This window comes from Bos indicus, chromosome 23 (genome assembly GCF_029378745.1).
Source record: "Bos indicus isolate NIAB-ARS_2022 breed Sahiwal x Tharparkar chromosome 23, NIAB-ARS_B.indTharparkar_mat_pri_1.0, whole genome shotgun sequence".
Classification (NCBI taxonomy): Eukaryota; Metazoa; Chordata; class Mammalia; order Artiodactyla; family Bovidae; genus Bos; species Bos indicus.
Genome location: NC_091782.1, coordinates 34,037,709 through 34,054,487, shown reverse-complemented (window position 1 = coordinate 34,054,487; position 16,779 = coordinate 34,037,709). Strand labels below are relative to the sequence as shown.

General features: G+C 38.5%; 1 protein-coding gene and 1 long non-coding RNA gene across 3 annotated transcripts in view; one reads left to right on the top strand and one right to left on the bottom strand.

Moving 5' to 3' along the window:
- SLC17A3 (solute carrier family 17 member 3) overlaps nucleotides 1-16,779 on the bottom strand; it is a 39,428-nt gene that overhangs the window by 482 nt on the left and 22,167 nt on the right. For both annotated transcript variants that reach the window (XM_070777602.1, XM_019986191.2), the window contains 10 exons: nucleotides 12,700-12,911; nucleotides 12,119-12,352; nucleotides 11,951-12,038; nucleotides 6,631-6,717; nucleotides 2,732-2,850; nucleotides 2,448-2,609; nucleotides 2,040-2,169; nucleotides 1,801-1,948; nucleotides 1,419-1,509; nucleotides 28-164 (listed from right to left, as the gene is read on the bottom strand). In XM_070777602.1, coding sequence (XP_070633703.1) covers nucleotides 30-164; nucleotides 1,419-1,509; nucleotides 1,801-1,948; nucleotides 2,040-2,169; nucleotides 2,448-2,609; nucleotides 2,732-2,850; nucleotides 6,631-6,717; nucleotides 11,951-12,038; nucleotides 12,119-12,352; nucleotides 12,700-12,911 — 1,406 coding nt within the window. In that variant the 3' untranslated portion in view covers nucleotides 28-29. The remainder of the gene's footprint in view (nucleotides 1-27; nucleotides 165-1,418; nucleotides 1,510-1,800; nucleotides 1,949-2,039; nucleotides 2,170-2,447; nucleotides 2,610-2,731; nucleotides 2,851-6,630; nucleotides 6,718-11,950; nucleotides 12,039-12,118; nucleotides 12,353-12,699; nucleotides 12,912-16,779) is intronic.
- On the top strand, nucleotides 63-4,095 carry LOC139178826 (uncharacterized). The gene is made up of 2 exons (XR_011563298.1): nucleotides 63-184; nucleotides 551-4,095. It is a non-coding gene; the product is annotated as an uncharacterized lncRNA (long non-coding RNA).

Here is a 16,779-nt window from a genome sequence, read left to right as displayed (position 1 = left end):
ACCATAGATGAAATCATTACTCTTTACCTTCATAAATGAGTAAGTTTTCTTTCTTTAGCCCAGTCTTGGACATCTGCTTTTCCAAAGATAAGATAGAAGATCAGTCCTAATGTGTTAATGACAAATGACAAGGAAAAGACATTCCTCCACCCAAATTCAGGGTCCTGAGGAAACAAAGGTTCAAGTAAGTATTACTCCTTTTATTCCCTTTTCCTATGAAACTCACATTAATAGTTTAGAAGACAATGTTCACTAGTAGATCTTCATATAGAAATTCATTTCCTAAACACAGCTTAATAATTTGATGGAAAGAATTTCAGAATGGATTCAGAATGTTCTTTATAAAACCACTATAATATTGTAAAGTAATTACTCTCCGATTTAAATTAATTAATTTAAAAAATGGACTTAGGGATTTTTACATTTAACCTCCAGAATTGCATTTGTCATTATTTATCAAAGTGCCAAACACTTTCTCTTTTGTGCGAATCATGACTCTCTCTCTATATATTTACATATATATACACTAATAAAATTTCTTCTTCTCCAGTGCAAGAAGAATCTCGCAAGAAGACGACTGTGGGTTTTGAAGCTAGATAGGTCTAAGAAGAATTCTGATTCTATATCCTCTCAGTGGAAAGACATCCTATCAGATTTTAATCATCAGGAAATGAGGATATTAATACTTTATTTTCATAATTAGTATGAGAATCAATAAATTAGATTCAGTTCAGTTCAGTTGCTCATTCATGTCCGACTCTTTGCGACCCCATGAATTGCAGCACACCAGGCCTCCCTGTCCATCACCAACTCCCGGAGTTCACTCAAACTCATGTCCATCGAGTCAGTGATGCCATCCAGCCAAATCATCCTCTGTCATCCCCTTCTCCTCCTGCCCCCAATCCCTCCCAGCATCAGAATCTTTTCCAATGAGTCAACTCTTCGCATGAGGTGGCCAAAGTACTGGAGTTTCAGCTTTAGCATCATTTCTTCCAAAGAACACCCTTATTGTATATGAAATACCTATAATACTCCCTGCATGTACCAGACACTTAAACATATTTGCTTTCATTATCTCTTTGCTTTTGTATGGTTATGCAAATGAAAATTTCAAAGTGTTGCAGAAGACATGACAAGTTGCATATATGCATGGATTCATCATCTTCTCACAGGATATGTAAGTCACTGTGTGATTTCAAAGACTGGAAATTACCCGTGGATCACCAGGGAGTGCTTTGGTTTCAGAATGAGGTCACGAAAGAAACTGTTCTGTATTTTCCTTTGCTACGTTGATCTTCATGACAAAGTTACTCATGATGTAATTTTATTCTTCAAAATGTGAAAACGTTTCTTATGCTATTATCATTATGAGTGGATTTGGCAGAGCATTTTAAGAGACCCTGACAAGAAAACCTTACCTGACTGAGAAGAAATCCACTGACAGTGGGAGCCAGGACAGCAGATATCTGTGCAAACGCCCTTGAAGCTCCCATGAGAAAACTCGAATGCCTGCGGGTGACAGGAATGTTTCAGGCTAGATCCACATTTGTTTGGCAGCATGCTTCAGCCCCAGAATATATCATATGTTAATAGCAATTATGTCAAAAAGACTTGCTCTGTGTATGTTCCATGATAGGCACTGAGGCAAATCAATAATGCCCTTCCCTCCACATACCTGAAAATGGCCACAGTCATCATTGCCCATGATTTATAAGTTTGCAAAGTTTGAAGCTTCCAGAAGTCTGCAGGCTAAATTTTTTTCAGAAAGTATGAAAATGAGAATGGAGATTACAGTCCTACCTTGGAGCAATATCTAAGGCATTGATATAGACCCCTGGCTGACATAACAGGCCTAGTCCACAGGACAGCGTCAGAAGGCTCACTGCTATGACATAGTTGGAGGCAACGTATGGCAGAACCAAAAGGAATGTTGAGGAGGGGAGATTTCCTAAGGAATGAGGAACAGACAAATTAAACAAAAAACATTTTTGGATGTTGTATGCCTTGTAAATTATCAGATATTTTGGCCCTGTTCTTACCTAGAACTGTGGCAATTTTCCTCACTGTAACAAGCCTAAAATTCTTGGTCAGAAGGAAATCTGCCAGGTAACTTCCCAGGAGGCAAATGACCCAGGCAATAATGAAAGGAAGGGCAGACAGGAAACCACTCTGAAGGGAAAACATTGAGTTAAACCATCATAATAAAGGCCGTGAGACCACACCTTATACTGATAAATCACTAATAATCATACTGACAACTCTGAAATCATACTTTCCTAAGAAAATCAGTGGTCCCTTCCATCATACCTTCAGACAAGCTACTCACATGACTGTTAAATTATTTCTTGGTAATTAAAGGTAAATTTTTCTAGATGAATGATTTGTGAAGACAGAGTAATTTGAGAGTCATGCAAACAGGAAGAATGGTTGGAGGGAAATATACTCACATTTCTAATATCAATGTTGAACACAGAGCTAATGTAAGTTGGTGCATATATAATTATTATATTAATTAACCACTGATGGCTGAAACAGCAAACACACATGGACCAGATGGGTAGAGATCTGACCATAGCTTTGATGGGAAGAGGCTGCTTAGTAGAGCTGACCTGAAAACAAATTTGCTGATCAGAATAGTAAGATCTGAGACATGCTCACACGTTTGTAGTCACTCTGATAAATTCAGATGCTGATACAAGATCTCTGGAGAAGGTTGGAGTTTTATGTGTACCTGTTGGGCCAAGGAGGATATGATATATTCTTTCTCTGTAATGTTTATCCATGGATGAGTGACAGGGTCATCATAAATCAAAACACACCAGAGAAGAAAGCAGATACAGCCAAAACCTCCTGCAAGCAGAGATTAAATTGGTAAACTCGTGTGTGAATTTCTTTTCAACTGGGGCATTTTCTGGCATGGGCCCTGGGAAAAGCTCTTGCTCATAATATCTTCTTTCCACTTTTTTTTCAAAAAATTTACATGGATATCACAGCTTTTTTAATAGATCTAGAACCTATTATTTTACATTTCTTGATTATTTGTGTGCATGAAAATCACAGACCCTAGAAATGGCATTAAACTTGGTATCTCAACTTTTTAAATATTAGCTAAGGAAAACTTTAGTGAAAGTAGAAGCCGTAACAGATTTTATTTTCTTGGGCTCTGAGATCACTGCAGATGGTGACTACAGTCATGAAACTGGAAGATGCTTGCTTCTTGGAAGGAAAGCTATGACAAACCTAGACAGCATATTATAAAGCAGAGACATCACTTTGCTGACAAAGGTCCATATAGTCCAAAGCTACAAGCTTTTCCAGTAGTCAGGTACAGATGTGAGAGTTGGATCATAAAGAAGGCTGTATACCAAAGAATCGATGCTTTCAAATTATGGTGCTGGAGAAGACTCCTGAGGGTCTCTCAGACTGCAAGGAGATTAAACCAGTCAATCCTAAAACAAACCAACCTTCAATATTCATTGAAAGGACTGATGCTAAAACTGAAGTTGTAATACTTTGACCACTTGATGTGCACAGCTGACTCACTGGAAAAGACCCTGATGCTGGGGAAGATTGAAAGCAAAAGTAGAAGAGATTGGCAGAGTATGAGATGATCAGATAGCATCACTGACTCAATGGACACGAACTTGAGCAAACTCCATGAGATAGTGGAGGACAGAGAAACCTGGTGTGCTGCAGTCCATGGGGTCACAAAGAGTCAGACATGACTTAGCAATTGACTTAACAGCAAAGGAAAACTATTTATTTACTCACAACACTTCTGATACTATCTGTGTTGGTTTTTCACACTAAGAAAGTCTCTATACATCTGTGTCTCTTTTGCTGTCTCGCATACAGGGTTGTCGTTACCATCGTTCTAAATCCCATATATATGCGTTAGTATACAGTATTGGTGTTTTTCTTTCTGGCTTACTTCACTCTGTATAATAGGCTCCAGTTTCATCCACCTCATTAGAACTAATTCAAATGTATTCTTTTTAATGGCTGAGTAATGTATGGCAAAACCAATATAATATTGTAAAGTAAAAAAAAGAAAATATATAACAGCAAAAAAAAAAAAAAGAAAAAAAAAGAAAACTCAACATTCAAAAAACTAAAAAAAAAAAAAAAAGAAAGTCTCTAATTCTCTTTATACACCAAGCTAGTGTCTTACAATTTAGCCCAATTCTGACAGTATCTGGCATTAGCACAGACCCTACAGAGTAAGGACTCAGTACGTGGACTGCCCCCTACTTCAGATACTAATTGTGACTAATGAGTCCCCAAATTAACTTTACTACAAATTCTGAGGTTCCTGCAACTCTCTCTCAGTTTGATAATTTGGTGAAATAGCTCACAAAACTCAGGGAAATATTCATTTTTATTTACTGGTTTAATATAAAGGGACTTTCTTGGTGGCTCAGACAGTAAAGCATCTGCCTACAATGCGGGAGACCTGGGTTCAATCTCTGGGTTGGGAAGATCTCCTGGAGAAGGCAGTGGCAACCCACTCCAGTATTCTTGCCTGGAAAATCCCATGAATGGAGGAATCTGGTAGGCTACAGTCCATGGGGTCACAAAGAGTAGGACATGACTAAGCGACTTCACTTCACTTTCACTTTATTATAAAGGACATGATAAAGGTTCATGATAAATGAACAGCTGGATGGCATGAATAGGGTGAGATCTGGAAGGGTCCTGATTGTAGAAGCTTCTGACCCTGTGGAGTTGAGTGTGTGCTACCCTCCCAGCATGTGGGTGTGTTCATCAACCTGGAAGCTCTCAGAACCCTATAGCTTAGGGATTTTAAGGAGGCTAAATCATGTAGGCATACAGTGCTGTGCTTAGTCGCTCAGTTGTGTCTGACTCTTTGCTATTTCATGGACTGTGGCCCACGAGGTTCCTCTGTCCATGAGGATTCTCCAGGCCAGAATACTGGAGTGGGTTGCCATGCCCTTCTCCAGGGGATCTTCCCAACCCAGGGATCAAACCCAGGTCTCCTGCATTGCAGGTGGATTCTTTACCATCTGAGCCATAACTGATTATTAATACAATCTGAAGCACCCTCTCCTCCCAGGAAGATGGAGGGTGAGGCCAAAAGTTCCAAGTTTCTAATCATGGCTTGGTCCTTCTGGTGGCCTCCATGCTGAAGCTATCCAGGAGGCCACCAAAAGTCACCTCATTAGACGAAAGATGCTCCTCTAACTCTCTATAGTTCATTCTGGATGGTTTCTACTGTTACTTTTAAGTTCATTAATCATTTCTTCTGTTGTATCATCTGTCATTAATTCAATCCTTATAATGTAGTTTTATCTCTAGAAGTTTGATTTAGGGTCTTTTAAAAATATATTTTGCTTGTCTTAACTCCTGAGCAAATAGAGTTATGTTATAATATAGTTATAATAACTATTCTTGTGTGCTAATTCTAACATTTGTGTCAGTTCTGGATTGGTTTTGATTGATTGATTATTCTCCTTGTTATGGATTATATTTTCCTGCTGTTGTCCATGCCTGGTAACCTATGGTTGGAGCCATTATGGAGACATTATGAACTATACTTTGTTGGATGCTAAATATTTTTGTATTTCTATAAATATTTTTGAGCTTTGTTTTGGGATACAGTTATCTTACATGGAAACACTGATCCTTTTAGGTCTATCATCATCATTTGTTAGAGAGATCCACAATAGTGTGTTCCCTGAAGCTAATTATTTCTCACTACTGAGGAAAGATATTTATGAATATCCTGCCCAATGAGCCAAGAATTAAACATTTTTTCAGTCTGCTTTGTGGAAACAGGTACTATCCATGATGCTCTATAAGTACTGGAATACTATTTAATCTTTTCCAATGATTTCCATCCTCCCCAGGCCTCAGATATTGTCCTCACACATATACCTAGATCAGTGCTCTGCAGAGTATCAAGGAGGACTCTGTAGATAACCAGGGTTTTCTCTGTGTGCAGGTATCTCCTATTAGGTACTCTTTCCTATTGGCTATACCCACCTTACTCTTTCAGGGCTCTTAGCTCCATCTCAACTCTGATTCTTCTGTCTCTCACAAGTCACTGCTTTTCACGTTTGTCCCCTACTTTCTGCTAGGGCAGCAGATTTTAATCATTCTGCATTAATAATGCATCATGATGGACTTCATTGGTGGTTCAGTGGTTGGGAACCCACCTGCCAATGCAGGGGACTCAGGTTTGATCTCTTTTGGGGGAAGATTCCATGTGCCACGGGGCACCTAAGCTTGTGTGCCACAACTACTGAAGCCTGTGCACCCTAAAACCTGCGCTTTGCAACGAGAAGCCCCTGCAGTGAGAAGTTCATGCACTGCAAATGCATAGAGAGTAGTCCCCGCTCACCATGACCAGAGCAAGCCCACATGCAGCAATGAAGATCCAGCACAGCCAAAATTAATTAATTAAATGTTAAAAAAAATGCATCATAGGCAGGAGGACTGCCAAATTCTTTGATGGTGTAGGTTCATTTTTCCCAACTATTATATTAAGACATTTTGTTTTACTAGGATCTTTCTGTCTTGACTCATTTCTTCCAGAAAAGTACACACAGTTAGATATCAGAAGAGTCACCCTAGATATGAAAACCTGGGAGTGGGGAGATAGTAGCTTACCAAATATATAGAAGACAAAAGGCCACCCGAGGGTTTGACTGATGATGCCACCCAGCAGGATGGCGATGCAGGTACCCAGCAGAATTCCTGCAAAGAGAGAATAAGGCTGTGGGGGCTGGACTGCCACCCACTAGGTGCCTACAGAAGGACAGGTGACATAATAGAGAGCATTATCACCATAAAGAGATGAGCATGGTAGAATATATATATGAACTTCAAATTTTGATTGAGTTCATAGGTTCTCCTAAAGACCCATTTTTCTGGCAGTTCCCTAGTATCACTGTAGATGATAACCATGCTTCCTTTTATGCTATTTTAATGTTTAATTACACAATTCATATAACATATATGCTTATTGTAAAAGTAAATTACCACAAAGAACCAAATGCTTCTCCAATCCATTTCTACTCTTTTCTCTAATGTTAACCAGGAGCTACAATTTATTACATGATATATAATTGCATACTTTTCTTCTCTGTACACATACATAATATATATTGATATGCATATGTTGCTTTGTAAATGCATTTATAGAATATGTAGACAGCAAGTTAGATACATTTTCCTATTAATATGCTAACAACACTTTGTTATTTCCATGGCTTTACAGAGTATTCACATATATAGTGGGCACATTTCCCTTTTACAACTTTTTCAAAACTAGACTATTAGGTTTTTTAAATTTCCCAGATGAACATTAACATCAAGTGGTCAAATTTTATATATATATATATATATATATGTGAGTTATAATTAACTTTAAATAAGTAGGACATAGGTACAATAATGTACCTATTGTCCCGTGACATTTATTTTTTAGTTGCAACCGGTCTTGTCACTCTAGATTCTACAGCCATTGTAATTGCTGAACATAAACTTAACTATCACTTCTGAACATAAACATAATTTATTTCTAAACAGTAAATTATCAGAAGTAGACTTGCTAAATCAAAGATTATACACTTTTTATTTTGACAGATACTGCTGAAGTATCCGGCTAAAAGGCCATACCAAATTAAGTTGCCAAAAATACTTTTTCCTCATCTCTTGACAACATTGGACATTCTCAAAATTCTAATATAGTTTTCCAATGTGAATATAAAACAGTATACCTTTTTTCTTTTTATAGTGAAGTTGAATTATTTTTCCTATGTCATTTTTTATTTCTTCTGTGAAAAGTCTGTTCATAACCTTTTAATTTCTTTCACCTAACTTTGCCTCAATTTATAGAATCTTTATGTGTTATAAATAACCCTCTGTCATGCTGGCTGCAATTCTATTCTCCCACTTTTAACTTTGTTTATGGTGTGTTTTGTAATCCAGCTGTTGTAAGTTTTCATGGAGTTCAGATCTATGAGGTTCCTCTGTAATGACTTCTAGACACTCATTTGCTTAAAAGGGCTTTCCTGATCCTACAGTTAAAAAAAAAGATCACTTCTGTTTTTCTTCTCATTTGGCCATGCAGTTTATTGAAGCGTCTTATCTGTGTTAATTCCTTAAGCTGCTGCTGCTGCTGCTAAGTTGCGTCAGTTGTGTCTGACTTTGTGCAGGCTCCCCCGTCCCTGGGATTCTCCAGGCAAGAATACCCAAGCGGGTTGCCATTTCCTTCTCCAATGCATGAAAGGGAAAAGTGAAAGTGAAGTCGCTCAGTCATGTCAGACTCTTAGCTACCCCATGGACTACAGCCTACCAGGCTCCTCCATCCATGGGATTTTCCAGGCAAGAGTACTGGAGTGGGTAGCCAGTGCCTTCTCCAATCTCCTTAAGCACCAATATCCAAATTTACAACTGAGGAAATAGAAACATGGAAAAGTTAATTAACCAGCCCAAGGTCATATAATTAATAAGAAGGAAATGCAGCATTTGAAATGAGACTGCCTGACTTCAAGGACACAAATCAATGAAGATGGAAATCAGTACCTTTTTCCACCACTGCATCCATCAAAGCTGCATTCTTTTCTCTAAACTCTCTGCGTTTATGCCAGTTATAATGGGGGACATGTCACTGCATCAATCCAAGACCTGGGCCCCTCTTGTTCTTTCCACCTGTTTGCATTCTATCTTAAATGTATTAACTCACCCCATTTTCCTTCTTACGTCTCACTCTGTGTTTTAAATTGGCTTGACAAACTGCAATTATAACACCTGTTTTTGTCTGTGAGCCTAACTGTTCCATGACTCCTGGCTTGGTTGTGTACCTGGGACTACCACTGTATTGAGGCAATTTCCCCATGATAGATATGCTTTATTTATGTTTCTAAGACTTATCCATGCTGTTGCATTCAACTATTCATTTTCATTGCTGTATGATATATGATCCTTAGATTAAAGGTGTATGTGTCTGTGTTTCTATTACCTATGAGACCTGCCTCAAATATGAGCTACCAAATCTGTTTAGTCTGCTTACTCTTCTTCATTAATTTATTGAGCTTCTCAAGTGGTTATAAAGCTTCCTACCTATAGGTATACCTTTGTGGGCCCATTAGAAGAAAATAAAACACAGTATATTTTGTCCTAGAGGCTAGCAGTAGCTAGGCTCTTCTTCTAAGGACTTCCCCAGTGGCTCAGTTGGTAAAGAATCTGTCTGCAATGCAGGAGATCCAGGTTCGATCCCTGGGTAGGGAAGATCGCCTGGAGAAGGAAATGGCAACCCACTCCAGTATTGTTGCCTGGAGAATTCCATGGACAGAGGAGCCAGGCAGGCTACAGTCTGTGGGATCCCAAAGAATGGGACACAACTGAGTGATTAACTTTCACTTTCACTTTCTGCTAAGGACAGGTACTTTTCTGAAAGTCCTCCTCCAATCTCAAGAGCTGAGTGATGCTGTCCTTAGTGCAGCCTACTAGGGAGCCCTAGCATGAGTGGAAATGGTAGTTTCTCTGAGAATCACTGAAGTAGGCAGGTAGGTTCAGTTCACTCCACCTGTTGATGGGTTCCTCCAATGACTTTTAGTCTGGGCCTCCCAGACAACCATAAGTTCTGTGTTCCCAGAACCAGGTTCTGGAGGCCATCTACCTGGGGCTGCTGATTCCCCAAAACCAAAGACAAGGGAGACTCTAGAACTTGCAGTCTTGTACGTTCCCAAGATTCCTCTAGACAGTCAGCTGACCTATCCCAGGTGCTCTGTCCCCATTTAACAGAAAATGAGAAGAAAAGGAGTTGCCACTTTTATAAGGTCACTGCCTTCATTCCAGTCTTTTAAATTTTCTTTCATGCTTTCCAACTCCTGAATTTCTTGTACTATATTCTGGAACAGTCTCTCTATATTTGTCCAGTTCACTGATGAGATGGCCTTATCCTCATATAGGTATTCAGATCTCTCATTTCAATTAAAAAATACTAGCAGTAATATTTTTAATTAGCAACTATTCTTTTTAAGTGAATGTCATGTACACATATCCCCCTGGGTCTCTCTGATATTATTCATTAATTATTTAAAATCTTCTCTTTTTCATTTGGATTAATTGCAGTTTTTGAGTTTGGTTTTTCTCTTTTACTCTCTTGATTTTCTCCAAATTTTTGAGGATTTAGGAAGACCATTCCTTATTTATATTTGAGGACATCCCTTAGTTAGCTGTGATAACCAAAGTGAATCTCCTTAGTCTAAACTGGAGCCTCCACTCTCCTACCAGTGGATGTGAGCTCTGATGACAAAGATTAAACCTCTGGAGTTGTGAAGGGCTCTCAAAAGGCATAAGGTCAGGGGTGTGTGTATGTGTGTGTACATGGCTTGTTGTCTGGACTTGAAGAGTCCTTGGCTCTCTAACTCAGCACTCATACTTTGGCCATCTACAATGTGTTAGAGATGTCTATCATCAAAGGTTGTATATTGTTACCCTGCTTATTTAACTTATATGCAGAGTACATCATGCAAAAGGCCAGGCTGGATGAAACACAAGCTGAAATCAAGATTGCTGGGAGAGATATCAATAACCTCAGATATGCAGATGACACCACCCTTATGGCAGAAAGTGAAGAAGAACTAAAGAGCCTCTTGATGAAAGTGAAAGAGGAGAGTGAAAAAGCTGGCTTTAAACTCAACATTCAAAAAACTAAGATCATGGAATCTGGTTCCATCATTTCATGGCAAATAGATGGGGAAACAGTGGAAACAGTGACAGACTTTCTTTTCTTGCACTCTAAAATCACTGCAGATGGTGACTGCAGCTATGAAATTAAAAGATGCTTGCTCCTTGAAAGAAAAGTTATGACTAACCTAGATGTCATATTAAAGAGCAGAGACATTTCTTTGCTGACAAAGGTCTGTATAGTCAAAGCTATGGTTTTTCCAGTAGTCATGTATGAATGTGAGAGTTGGACTATAAAGAAAGCTGAGCACCAAAGAATTGATGCTTTTGAACTCTGGTGTTGGAGGACTCTTGAGAGTCCCTTGGACTGAAAGGAGATCCAACCAGTCAATCCTAAAGGAAATTAGTCCTGAATATTCATTGGAAGGACTGATGCTGAAGCTGAAACTCCAATACTTTGGCCATCTGTTGCGAAGAACTGACTCCTTAGAAAAGACCTGATGCTGGGAAAGACTGAAGGCAGGAGGAGAAGGGGACAACAGAGGATAAGATTGGTTGGATGGCATCACTGACTCAATGGACATGAGTTTGAGCAAGCTCTGGGAATTGGTGACGGACAGGGAAGCCTGGCATGCTGTAGTCCATAGGGTCTCAAAGAGTCAGACACAACTGAGTGACTGAACTGAACTGAATGTGTTAGCCATACTGTTTCCATTTTCCATTACTCCTTAGTGTAACTGAAATTTCTTCCTCTGGAGATTTCATTCCAGGCACACTGTCCAGGCAGATCATTATCAGAAAGTTGTTCTCAGGACAACTGAGAGCAATTCCAAAGAAGATTAAGTTGGATCCATACCTTACACTCAACACTAGTATAAATCCCAGTATGTCAGAAATTTAAATATTAAAAAAAATGAAACCATGCATAATCAATAAAAACCATGGTTGGATGCTTTTGCAACATTTTCAACTATGAGTCAAAGTCCAAAAACCATAAAATAAAAGAATGATCAATTTGACTACATCAAAATGCATTTTTGAAAAATGGCAAAAATCCTTATAAGCAAAATCAAATCACAAATGACAGCCTGGGGGAAAATAACTGGAAGTCATGTCAGAGACAAAGGACCCATCCCCCTAATTTATAAATACTTGATCAACATTAAGCAGAAGACAAAGAATCTTGTAATTAAAAAAAAAAGTGGTCAAAAAACAAAAAAGCCAAACTGTCAAAGAACTCAGTGAAAGAATGTTGGATTGTAGTGGACTCGTTTCAGTTATATGTATTTACCTGATACGGAAACGCCACAGAGTCGACTTCGTTCATGTGGAGGACTCCATCTTTCCCAGATTGCAAACTGACCCCCGTATCCTAACCCCTGAAATAAAAATAGAGTTGATGCTATGTGGTCCCACAGAGATATTCATATTCAGTCATATTTATAAAATATCTGGGTACCAGGCTCATGCCCTGAAGTATTCGAGTTGCAATGAGGAAAACTAGTCCAAAGTCAGCTGCCAGAGGGGTGAAAAGAACAAGAAGTGAGGATCCAAGCAGAGCAGCACCAACCACTCGCTTTGTTCCTACTCTTCCAGCCAGGTATCCACTGGGAGCCAGTGTCAGAATCATGCCATAGTTGATAGCACTAAAGATGATGCCTTGGATTTGAGGGTTCCAATCATACACAGGGGCCTTAAAGAAAAAGACAATGCTTTGGTAAGCCATGCATAGGAAAGCCGTTTCATAACTTAAGAAGCTTCTTTAGATTTTTCACTTACTTACAAATCACAGTTTCCTCAATTAAAACTTTTTAACATATAAATTCTAGAAAAATATAGGGAGGGAAGTGGGAGGGGGTTCAGGAGGGGAACACATGTACACCCATGGCTGATTCATGTCAATGTATGGCAAAACCCACTACAATATTGTAAAGTAATTAGCTTCTAATTGAAATAAATAAATTAAAAAAAATTCTAGAAAAATAAACATTGAAATGAACAGCAAAAACAAAAACATAACTTGAATCTTTCATTGCTTACCCTTGCAGGAAGACTCTTTGGGGAATTATTTGGATCACCAAAGGAATTAACAGGCAACCCCTCAGTGGAGTCATTAAATGAGGGCTGATGGTTTGTGCTGTTGACCATGGCTATCATGGTGATATTAATGATAATATTTTGTGCCATTGTTATGAAGTTGCAGAGATGTACGATGAAGGCTATTCCATAGCGAGTGGAACAAATGCTAGGAGCTAGAAATATTAAGACAGTGTATTAGCACTTTCCTTATCGAACCTTTATTTACTTTTCACAAGTTAAAATACAGAAAAGTATCTCCTGATGATTCAAATGCACTTCTATTGGCTTTGGGAAAGAAAGATTACAAAAGGAGGAAACCACTGAGTTGAATCAAGGGATGTTTTATACCACAGTTTTATAGACCCTGACTTGTTCTGGGGAGTTCTGTTCTTCTTGCAATTTTGTCTTTCCAATTCTTAGGTTATTGTAGTCTATGGCTGATGAAATTACTCATAGTTAAATATATAAAGATATGATATGTATTAAAAGTAAATATATACATAAAAATAAAATATGTATATATTTAAATTATATAATTTATAAGTACTAAATTATATACATATATACATAGATAATGTAAATTTTAAAATATTGAACAAGTTATTCACTGGTGTAGATTTATTATTCTTCTCATATGTCTTAGTGAGGGCAAACTTTCACTTAAATTTTGAAATTAAACCTATAAGTTTTCTCATTAGAAAAAACTTGACACCCACAAACTATGAAAAAATATAGTAAAAAAACAGAAAAAGAAATGAGCACAAAATTAAAATAATCTGTTTTTGTACTTTCAGGAAAGATGGCTATTGCCAGGAAGAAACTATTGCAACAATCCAGAAGAGAAGTGAAGAAGTGTGGACTAGGCTGGCAACTGTAGAAGAACTAAGATATGATAAGATCCCAGACAGATCCCAGTAGGTAAGTAACTGAATCTTGGTTTCAAGTTTACAGATTAGGGGAGGAGCATTGGTGGGATTCTTATTCTAAACAGCAGAAAGAATGGAGTTGGCTGTTCACTGAGGAAGAGATCTGTGGAAAAAGAAGATTTGAGGCAGTGGAGTGATAAAGAACTTATTATTGGACAGTTAAGACAAGGATGCCTTTTAAGCACTCAGAAGATGCTGAGAATGTTCTTGGACATAAAACTCTAGAGTTTAGGAGAGATGTAGAGGTTGAGGCATAACACTGGGATTTAATAATCTACAGATAATACTTGAAACCATGATATTTAGAAAATGAGAATAAATAGAGAAGATAACCAAGGACTGACTAGGGTTCTCCAACATTTGGAGGTTGGATAAATTGGGAGAAATTGGCAATAGAAACTGAAAAAGAAGGGTAGGTGGGCTAGGAGAAAACCAGGAAGAATGTGGTGACCTCAAAGCCAAGGCGTAAGGGGCTACAGCTAGGAGGGAGTCAGAAAGTATGTCAGGTGTTTCTGGTAAGTTATATAACATGATGACTGAGAATTAACTCATTTAACCCTCACAACAATCCTAGGAGGCAGCTACTGCTATTGTTTTACAGGTGCAGAGAGGTCAGCTAACAGAATAGCTCAGGTGTCTATGCTCTTATCCACTGTGCTGCCCCTATTCTGTCCCAGATGATTCCATGAGAATACCTTTGTCACAACCCCAGTGCCCTATGGGGTTTGTAGGTGTAGGAGACGAGGATAATACTATGCATCATCAAGAAGTCCTCAAAACTTCAAGAAAAGAAGTGCCTTGAGGTTTACAAAAGAGCCTTTCCCCCAATGCTATACTCTCTTAAGTGGAGTACTAATCTTTGCATTGAATGGAGGGAAGGAGGAAGAATTTGGAAGAAACTGGAAAATACACTGTAATTAGAATGAGGAGTTCAAAAATAATATCTTTGTAAAGTTTTCCTTTTTCAGGAATGGACGATGATTTCCAGTGTCAATCAGATCAGCTAATAATTTATCAGTTCTTGTGGCCTCTGTTTTCTCCAATGTACTTTGTCATCATGGAGGCCAAAGGCTATTAAAAGGGATTATCAGCAAACCAGGTGACTAATGCTTCATAAATGGGTGGAGTGAAGACCCACCTCATGTGATTGCTGAAAGATCCACTAGGGAGTATATTTAAAAGGCTTAGTCTGCTGCTTGCTGCATATTAAGTTACAGGCAGCACAGTGGATAAGAGCATAGACACCTGAGCTATTCTGTTAGCTGACCTCTCTGCACCTGTAAAACAATAGCAGTAGCTGCCTCACAGGATTGTTGTGAGGGTTAAATGAGTTAATTCTCAGTCATCATGTTATATAACCTACCAGAAACATCTGACATACCTTCTGACTCTCTCCTAAGTGTAAGTGTTCCCTACAGCCTGCTATAGGCTTCCCTGGTGGCTCAGATGGTAAAGCGTCTGTCTACAATGCAGGAGACCTGGGTTCAATCCCTGGGTCAGGAAGATTCCCTGGAGAAGGAAATGGCAACCCATTCCAGTACTCTTGCCTAGAAAATCCTATGCAGGCTACTCCGTCCATGGGGTCGTAAAGAGTCGGACACAACTGAGCCACTTCACTTCACTTCACAGGCTACTATATGTGTCCTAAATCTCTTTGTCTTTTTGACTGCCCTGAGCAATTTTCAGAATCTTAGTTCCCTGGTCAAGGATCAAACCCAGGTCCCCTACCGTAGAAGTTCAGAGTCTTAACCTTTGGACTGCCAGGGAATTCCCACTGTATGTGTCCTTAAAAATGGTTTCCTGTGTCTAGTGAAAATATATGAAAAATAATGTTGGTGCAACATCTCATGTGTTAAATTTTTACAAGTCAGTATATAATACAAAAATACTACATTTGGTCAAATTTACTTAAGGTACATCATTTTTGCTCCACTAAGAATCAACTGATCAACTAATCAACAAATCAAACTTAATAAATCCCAAACTAAATTCCTATGTTCCCCTCCCAATCCTGCTCCACCCAAATTGCTTTCCAACTCAGCTGACAGAAGTACCATCCTTCCAAATACTTTACAATTTATCCTTGATTTTTCTTCCATAGCCTACACTCATCTACCTAGAACAGAGTGTTGTCTTTACATTAAAAATGTATGTAGAATTCTACAGCATTTGCAGTGCTCTAGTTATACCATAAATTTGGTCACACCCTTTTCTGCTCAAAATTCTCTATTGTAGCCTCATTTTGTTCAGATTAAAAACTAAGGTCTCTATAATGGCCAATGGAAATGAAATATTTGTAACCATTGCTTCAAATTTGTATTTTTCTTAGGAAAAAGGCCTGAGGAAGTACTAATTCCAACTGTAGACAAGTGTCATGTTAAAGGATATCATGAGATGTATATATACATGTATTGGAAAGGAAAATGGCAACCCCCTCCAGGATTCTTGCCTGGGAAATCCCATGGACAGAGGAGCCTGGGGGGCTACAGTCCATGGTGTCACAAAAGAGTCAGACGTGACTTACAGTGACTAAACAACAACAACATACATGTGTGTGTGTGTGTACACACGCACAGACATACACACACATGCATACAGATATGTTATATATAATATATACAATGTTATATCTATGTAACTACATCTATCAGTTAATCTATGTATATGATGTGCTAAGTCGCTTCAGTTGTGTCTGACTCTTTGCGACCCCATGGACCATAGCCCACCAGGCTTCTCTGTCCACGGGATTCTCCAGGCAAGAATACTGGAGTGGTTTGCTATGCTCTTGTCCAGGGAATTTTCCCAACCCAGGGACTGAACCCACAGCTCCTGCAGCTTCTGCATTGCAGGAGGATTCTTAACTGCTGAGTTACTGGGATAGGTAAGAAAAAAAGAAAAAAAAAAAGTAGCTACACAACTTAAATATACAACCCCAAGACGAATTTTCAGGTAAAAAATACTTTCTCTATTGGATATATAGGAAAAATAATATGTATCCTTTAAGAATAATGATTATAAGGCAAACAGAAACATGTGTGGTCCAAAATGCACAACATAATATATACATCACAGAATTATGTAAAATATACATATAAAGAGAGACAATAAAAAAATC